The sequence below is a fragment of the Myotis lucifugus genome, unplaced genomic scaffold (assembly GCF_000147115.1).
Source record: "Myotis lucifugus unplaced genomic scaffold, Myoluc2.0 scaffold_65, whole genome shotgun sequence".
Lineage (NCBI taxonomy): Eukaryota > Metazoa > Chordata > Mammalia > Chiroptera > Vespertilionidae > Myotis > Myotis lucifugus.
Genome location: NW_005871113.1, coordinates 5,573,319 through 5,581,631, shown reverse-complemented (window position 1 = coordinate 5,581,631; position 8,313 = coordinate 5,573,319). Strand labels below are relative to the sequence as shown.

At 46.0% G+C, this 8,313-nt stretch overlaps 1 protein-coding gene across 1 annotated transcript; it reads left to right on the top strand.

Moving 5' to 3' along the window:
- The first annotated feature begins 1,004 nt into the window (after nt 1–1,004).
- On the top strand, nt 1,005–7,032 carry SERTAD4 (SERTA domain containing 4). The gene is given in 7 exon segments (XM_006089918.3): nt 1,005–1,021; nt 1,475–1,666; nt 2,997–3,112; nt 5,681–6,100; nt 6,102–6,194; nt 6,197–6,358; nt 6,360–7,032. Coding segments are annotated over 6 exon segments (1,107 nt in total). The 5' UTR covers nt 1,005–1,021; nt 1,475–1,491; the 3' UTR covers nt 6,501–7,032.
- Nucleotides 7,033–8,313: the final 1,281 nt, after the last annotated feature.

Genomic DNA, 8,313 nt, shown 5'->3' with positions numbered 1-8,313 from the left:
GAAGCCTGTGTGAAGGATGGAGCCATTGCTGCCAAGAGCTTCTGTGTTTGTCAGAAGGACCTTGTCACTTTAATGAAGCTATTTTTCCCTATCCCTGGTGTCTTTTACCTGGAAGTGGCCCCTTGTTATAATAGTCTCCCACGAGACAATGGGAGAGTCACCCTTTCCCCAAAACATTATAAGCTGTATAATTTGGAGAAGAAAGCAAGAACTAGACCCTTCATGCATATGTGCAAGACAGTCAATCTGCAGAAAGCAGGCCTGACATCACCCTGTGACAGTTCTTTAAACTGCAGAGTGAGGGTGAAGGTTTGGCTCTCCTAAAGGACCTGGCACTTAGGGAGGCACTGAGGCTGCTCTTCTGTCACCACTGATCTGTGGCCCCTGAGTCTTTTTACTTTAGTATCAGACCCTTTTCTTCCTTGAACTCACTCTTGACCCTACCTTGAGGCCTACTTAGGACCAAGGGAAGGCACTGAGCCCCCATGGACATGACCCACCCCACCCCCCAAACCTGAGTTATGGAGGGGCCCAGCTCGCTTCACAGAGCAAGAAGGCTCCCTGTCTCCCTGGAGGCCCTGGGGAAGGACGCGAACTGGAGAGAAGGGCATGAGTGTGGTGTGTTGCCTCTTGGAAAGTTCCTGCCTTGTGTCTGGGCTTTGCAGTGTAAAGAGTTGTCGGCTGCCTCTGGCCCCAAAGCCCTGGCTCCTGTTTAATATTCCGCCTGCTCCGTGGATGTTGTGCTTGGCTCCTGTGGGACTGCAACTCACGGCTTGAAACTGGAGCCAATTTTCTGTCTTCATCTCTCAGTGTTTTGACTGGAGGCAGATCCAGTTCAGGCCGATCAGGGCTGGTGGAAACAACTACCAAGTGTGTCTCTGTCTGCTTCGCTTTGGGAGAAGAAAGCGGAGGGAGCCCCAGAATGTTGTAGAGGAACTGGCCCTGCGGAAACTCGAGGAGGAGGAGGAGGGGGCAGCGGAACAGAGGAACCTGAGAGCGTCAGTAGGGATTCCTGGTGGAGGTTTCTGCCTCCCCTACCCCTTTCTTTTGATTGATTAGCGGATTTCATCAAAGGAGACTCTCGGGGGATTGGCTAGAAAATTGATTTCGCCTTATTAATAGAAAGGAAGCGCAAGGGTTTTGGCCTTGCCTGCCAGCGGTACATTTGCTGTGGCAAGGTCAGGAGGAAAATGTGTTTAGGAGGCAAAGCAGCTGCCTTGAAGAGGGCTGAGGGGAATCTGAGAACAATACGAGATGGGGTTTTAAAGATCCGCCCATGAAATGCAGATTGCCGAACGCAGAGGCTGAGCTAACAGCAGCGAGAGAGTTTGCTGAGGTTCTCTTTGAAAAAACAATCAACTGTTTCAGGGTGAAGGGAGGACCCAGAAGTAAAAGTTTCCCAGAGCAAAGGGATGAAGATGCCAAGGCCAGGGCCTGGCTTCCTCCTGATCGGGGCTGTTTTCTGTTTTTTCAGATCTGAGGCTGTCAGCGATGACTCTGGTTCTGTCCATGAATAGATTCTGCGAGCCCATTGTCTCGGAAGGAGCTGCTGAAATTGCAGGGTACCAGACACTATGGGAGGCTGACAGCTACGGAGGCCCGAGCCCCCCAGGGCCAGCACAGGCTCCTCTGCAGGGAGACCGGGGAGCCGGCCCCCCGCTGGCAGGTACTGCTCTTGACCTTCGCCTGCTGCTCTCTGAGGCTGGACTGGTGGGAGGAAGGGGTGTCTGCAGGGCCTCTCTGAGCTGAGCCCAGCTCCAGGGGCTTTTCCAGGCTGCCCATGCATCTCTCCTACCTGAGCCCAGGGCTCCAGGGAGAGGACCAGAGGTGATACTTAAATTGCATTCAAATCTGAGTCTGGACATGTGCTGCTGCTTCGGGTAGAAGTCATGTGTCTTTTTTTTTTTTTTTAAAGAGAACCAAACCAGATTTTGAAACTCTCAGTTTGGGGTTTGGGTTTTGTGGAATTGCATGGTTCTCTCAAAGCTAGACAAGCCCCAGGGGGCTTGACAATGAAATCCTCGTCCCATGAGACAAAAAGGAATCTGCACTTTGGGCCAGCAGTGCTGTGTCTCTTCTTATTATTAAGCACACAATTGGCTTTGGTATTGTAGGGAAAAATGTCAAAGCTCAGAAAACAGAACTATGTTCTTTCTCATTCTTTATTCTAATATTTTAAGGTAAGCTCCTTTGGATTTGTGTGTAGTACTAGCAATTTTTAAAGAACCCTACAATGTAAAACAAGTACTTGTGAAGTCTGGTTTGCTAAAAAGGATTAAAAGCTGTGGTCTTTAAAAAGTAGACCCTGTTACATTTTTGAGAGCCAAAAGGACTTTAGTTATCCAAAATTTAAATTTTAAATTTCATATTTTGAAAGAAGAAATATTACAATTCCCATGTACCGTTGATCATTTCTTTCCTTACCTAAAGCCAATACTTTCCTTACCTAAAGCCAATAATACTTGAAAGTTGTTTAATTATTATGCTTATAACTTAGTATATGTATATATAGGGTGTCCCCCAAAATGTACACACACTTTGAATAATTATAAAGGCAGCGTTTATTAAAATACTTTCATTTTCAAAATTGAACTATCAGCTGTTAAAGTGTATACATTTTGGGGAGGGGGCACCCTGTATTTGAGTGGTGTTAGGGTATCATGGATTTAATTAAACAATTTGAAGAAATATTAATACTATTTCGGAGTTGTTACAGTCCTCCCCTTTTGAGTTTGCCTGTGCAAAGAATCTGAGTATTTAGTGAAGGCTGAAATATGTCGTTTTCCTCTCTCATTGTCTAGGAAGCCTTGCCTGGCCTGGGTCACAGGATTCTGTATGATAGCAATTATTAAGACAAGTGTTTGCTTTTAATCACCACATGTACAGAGAGATACGTAGCCAAGTTATCTTCTAGAAGGAAAGGAGAGAAAAGTATTTTGTTTGGAGAACCTCTGGCAAACCGCATGTCATTTGTCATATCTGATTTATTACCACAGGATCACATTACAGGGGAATTTCAAATCCTATAACAACATCCAAGATCACATACTTTAAGAGGAAGTATGTGGAAGAAGAGGATTTTCACCCACCACTCAGCAGCTGTAGCCATAAAGTATGTTTTTTTTAATAGTCATTACTTTTATTAAGAGTTTAAGATACTGAGTAACAGTTGCCTGATCCATTTCCAAAAAATTAAATTGTTCCTCCCAAGCAATGAAAGGGAGCTACTTCTCATCATAGCCATATTAATCGTTGTCACTTTTTTGGGTCCTGCGTTATTTTTCACAAGGAGTTGAGAAAAGAGCCAGCAGGCGCTCCACTGCCCAGAAATAACAGAATTATATAATCCAAGGAGCGTCTCTTTTACAAATGATTTCCTTTTCTTCTCGGGCTGTGTTACGGGTTGTGGCTAGTCCTGGTGTTCACGTGTGCTGAAATGCCCTTTCCCTTCTCTGACCTGCTCTCGCCCTCAGCTCTGGCTCCTGGGACAGCGCCCCCTCTGTGTGTGCCCACGTGGGGTGCTTCCTCCGGGCTTTGCCCCTCCCTTTAGGGATGGACTCACCCTCCCTCCAGTGTGTGCATGAAAGTAGAAACCTGCACTTCATTGCACATTTGTTACATATGTTCATTTTGTTCAAATATATCATCCATTCCCAAGAAAACACCAAAGCTCACTTTTTGCACATATTATAAGAAAATTACAGGATCAGGAAAGTGTGTAGAAGTATGAAACTGGCCATCTAAGCTTTTCAAACACCATCTCTTTTTCCTTACTGTTATCTTTCTTCAAAATATAGCTGTTGACTTAGTCAGCCCAGACCCTAGCTGTCTGAAAGGCAGAGAGGAGTTTTAGTTGTTCGGTTCATCTTTCTCTCTGTCTCTTCTGACTCCCCTACGTCCCCCGTCACCACCCCTGTCCTGTAGAAGTCACGTTGACCCTGCTCATGAAGACATCAGCACACACTGGCAGGTGTTGGGCTTCTCCCTGCGTGTGTAGTCCCTGCCTTTGGTCAGCCTGGGCTGGTTCAGTTCTCCGCTCCTCGGGTTATGCTACCACTTGGCTTTTTTATGAGCTGGAAGAGCTGGCCCCTAGGACACAAGAAGTGTGTTTCCTCTTTAGCTTGTGTTGTGGTTGTAGCAGTTTTCCAATTGCTGCTGGATCTGTACCAACCATCACTCAGGAGTGAGCCCCCTCATTCCCTCTCGGTGTCCCTGCTCCTGCCCGGCCCAGAAGGATGCCTACTTTGGCTCTTCAGAACTTTTCAGGTTCTGAGCTTCATTCCTTAATCATCGTCCCCCCTTCGAGCAAAGATCATTGCAAATATGAAACCCAGAGGATTGAAAGAGGGACAACATGGAGACCAGATCTCATGCCCCTGGACGGCTAGGCCAGGCTCTGAAGTGGACTCATTATGTCTTGTATGTCGGCATCTTTTTAAATCATTTATTGACATACAATATGTGAGTCTGTGTGTCTATATGTGTGGAGAGCAGCTACAGTGTTTGGATAGGTTCAAGCCTCGGACTAATGAGAGGGCACAGTCCTCTCATGGCCACGTGCAAGTCTCAGCTTGGAGGGCAGAGCCCTCCCAGCACAATTATAGCCAACAGCTATCGTTGTAAGCTTGAACCTATGGTCCGAACACGTGGCCCCATGTGCCTGAGTGATGTGGGCTTGATAGAGTTCAGGTGCATGTAGGATCGAAACCCAGGAGAATGTTGTAAACATCTTGACCACGCCCTTACTTTGCCTCGTGGAATCTGGCGATAAAATAAAGACACGGCTTGTAGTCCGTGGGGCTGTGTCTCCATCCGAGAGGGCAGCATCCCACCCAGACCCAGCTTTCTTCTCTTGTCTGTCTTTTCTCAATCCTTCACCGCCCCTTCTCAGGGTCACTGAACCTGGCTGAGCTGGCGCGGCACATAAGGCGCCCAGTGTGGGTCTGAGTATGCCATGGCCGTGCCGGCTCGCCACATAGATGCATGTGTGTTGCACACATAAAAGCACAAGTATCATAAGAGTACAGCTTGGAGAATTTCACACAGTGACCATATCTATGTCATTAGTATCCAGATCAAGAAGCAACATCACCAGAACCCAGAACCCTTCCATGGCCCCCCTTCTAGTCACTACCTCTCTGCCCTCCAGGGAGACTACCCTCCTGGCTTCTTACAGCACAGTTCAGTATCTTTTCCGTCCTCCTCATTGTGCCATGAAAGAGGCAGCAACCTGGCTTGTCCCTGCGGAGGTCTGACTTGTGGCTGGATTCCCTGGGGCTTGGCCACACCAGTGAGTCAGGAAGGGGCCGTTCGTAGCACAGGGGTCAACCTCTCTAAAGCAGCGGTTCTCAACCTGTGGGTCGCGACCCCTTTGGCGGTCGAACGACCCTTTCACAGGGGTCGCCTAAGATCATCCTGCATATCAGATATTTACATTACGATTCCTAACAGTAGCAACATTACAGTTATGAAGTAACAACGAAAATAATTTTATGGTTGGGTCACAACATGAGGAACTGTATTTAAAGGGCCAGAAGGTTGAGAACCACTGCTCTACAGGAACCTGGGGAAACAGGGCCACGCATTCCCAGATCCAGACACGGCCCAGAAAGAATGATGCTGCGATGATATATCCATAGAGTCCCTTTCCTAAGCTTTCTCTTCCTGTTTGGATTTTTAGACCATCTCCATTTTTGAGGAGCGAGCCCACATCCTTTACATGTCCTTAGAGAAGCTAAAGTTTATCGACGACCCTGAAGTGTACCTCCGAAGATCGGTCCTGATAAACAATTTGATGAAAAGGATCCATGGAGAAATTATCATGCAGAATAACTGGTGCTTCCCTGCCTGCTCGTTCAATGGCGCCCCTGCCCAGGAGTGGTTCGTGGCTCAGGACTGTCCTTACCGGAAACGACCTCGGATGGCCAAAGAGGAGTGTGAGAAGATTCATGCCTGCTGCTTTTACCAAGATTGTGGTGGTCACTACCTAAATTTACCCCTTTCTGTCAATGCTAATGTTGGAAGTGCCTCCACCACTGCCTCCTCCTCTTCCTCTTCCTCTTCCTCCTCCTCTTCCCCCTCCTCCTCCTCCTCCTCCTCCTCCTCCTCTTCCTCTTCCTCTGCCTCGTCCTCTTACCTCTCTGCCTGTACTAAGTTGTTCCCACCAGGTGGATTTTGATTGTAGGCGGTGCACCGAGTTTACAAGGGTGACGGCCATATACCTGCCAGCGAAAACTTTGTTACTAATAGCAGGCGCTTGCTCTTCACGAAACGCCAAATTACATGAGGCGAATCTGACGATGACACTCACAGATCTGGTGTCCTCGAAAGCCATGTATCATGTTGAAATGACCTCTCGTTTTGGGAGCCAAGGCCAATTTTATGATTATTTTGAGACTGGCTATAATGAAAAACACAGTGTCAGTGAGTCCTGGAAAAAGTCCTTGAGGAGAAAGGAGCCTTCACCGGGCAACAAACTGTGCTGCAGCAAAAGGAAGTGAAACACGAGCCATCTTCCCACCGCAACTCTGACGCATGCTCAGCATGATCAATTAGCGCTCCTACATTTTATTCTGAATGGATTTTTCTAGTTTTGTACAACTGATACGATTATGCCATGAACATGCCGTGTCGTTTTAATGCCTGGAGAGCAGATTGCGTAAAACATCTGTATAGTAGGCATCAGTGAGCTACTTAGAAGTGTGGTAATTTTTCCAAGAAAACAGTTGACTTCATGCTTAAAAGTCTATCTTAGTTTTCTTACAGAAAAGACCAGTAGATTAGACCGGGGGGACAATGCGCCCTTGTGACATGTCCATTATCCCCAAGGAGCCTGTCACTAGCTAAGAAACTTCAACGTTTGCCAATGAATTAGGTAGGTATTTGGTAAACAAATCAATATAACCAGCAAAGGAGGTCTGCTTCGTCTATAGCAGTGGTTCTCAACCTTGGCTGCACATTAGAATCACCTGGGAATCTTTTTAAAATCCTGATTTCTGGGCCTCACCCTCCAGAAATGCTGTTTCTTTGTTATGGGGTGAGGCCACATTAGGAACAGAAACAGAATTTCCAGAGGATGAGGCCCAGAAATCAGAATTTTAAAAAGATTCCCAGGTGATTCTAATGTGCAACCAAGGTTGAGAACCACTGGTCTATAGGCTACAGTATTTTTTTCTGAATGAAAGACTGAAGACAGGGAGCTAGGTGAAATGGCTTCATGGTGCTGTTAAGTATTTGTATTTAACAGGCTGGTGTGACAGACGAAAATAGAACATAACGTAAAGGAGACACACCTGTCTAGGGGCGGCAATCAACACTATGTGTGGAGGGTGCTCCCTGCAAATTCCCGCTCGCCTGCGGTGGGTGCTGAGGCTTTTAGGGAAGTGGTATACAGGGCGATTTTCGGTGCCTTACTTTATCTTAATTTTTGCCAATGTGAAAATTAAGGATGAATCAGAGTTACAGCAGGGATTTAACAAACAGGAAAAACACACACAGGGTGGATCGATATTGTTTGGAAACCGTTACCTTCGAGCTATTGCGTTCAACTTTTGATTCGACATCTCTATGGTTCCTTTATTTTTGATGCCCAGTTGTTTCTGAATTTGGCATTTTTTGAAAGGGATGGAGGAAACAATAGAGAGAGCTGTTGGGAACCAGCGCTAGCTGTTTGGGCTTTTCTATGGCAACCGTCTGTTGCTGGGGTTGGGTTTTTTGGGTTTGGGGTCGTTTGGTTTGGTTTGGTTTTCTTGTCCAATGAAGTTCATGAACCAGTGGCATGCATTATATTTTAATCTGTTTTGCATCATTTCACTCGTTTAGATTATAAAAGCATGTGGTTTTTTATATATAACTTTTGCTGTTGATTAAGAAGCACAATGTTAATAAATGATGTGGTGATCAATAAGGTTTTATCTTAAAGAATGTAAAGATTTTAGGTTTGGGAAAGTTATTTTGGAGAAATGGGACTCAGCCGGCAATAGCTACAGTCTACGTATTTGGTCAACATTTTTCTCAATCATTTCTTTAATCTGTACATTTGTAAGAGGGTTCAGAGCACCCCTCTGACCCTCCTTCCCTCTGCTCCAGCCAGTTCCTCCTGCTTAACTGTGTTCCAATTTCAAAGTCACTATTTGATTGGGCCTCCTTAAACAGGACTGCACGAACCAAATGCCAAATGGAGGAAATAAGTAAGTCCTCCCAGTTTCTCCAAGATAAAGCTTTTTTTATTACTGCTATTAATATTAAATATAGGTCTCATTCATACAGTGTATGAGTAGGATCATTATTTGGACAATGTCCACAAGGACCAAT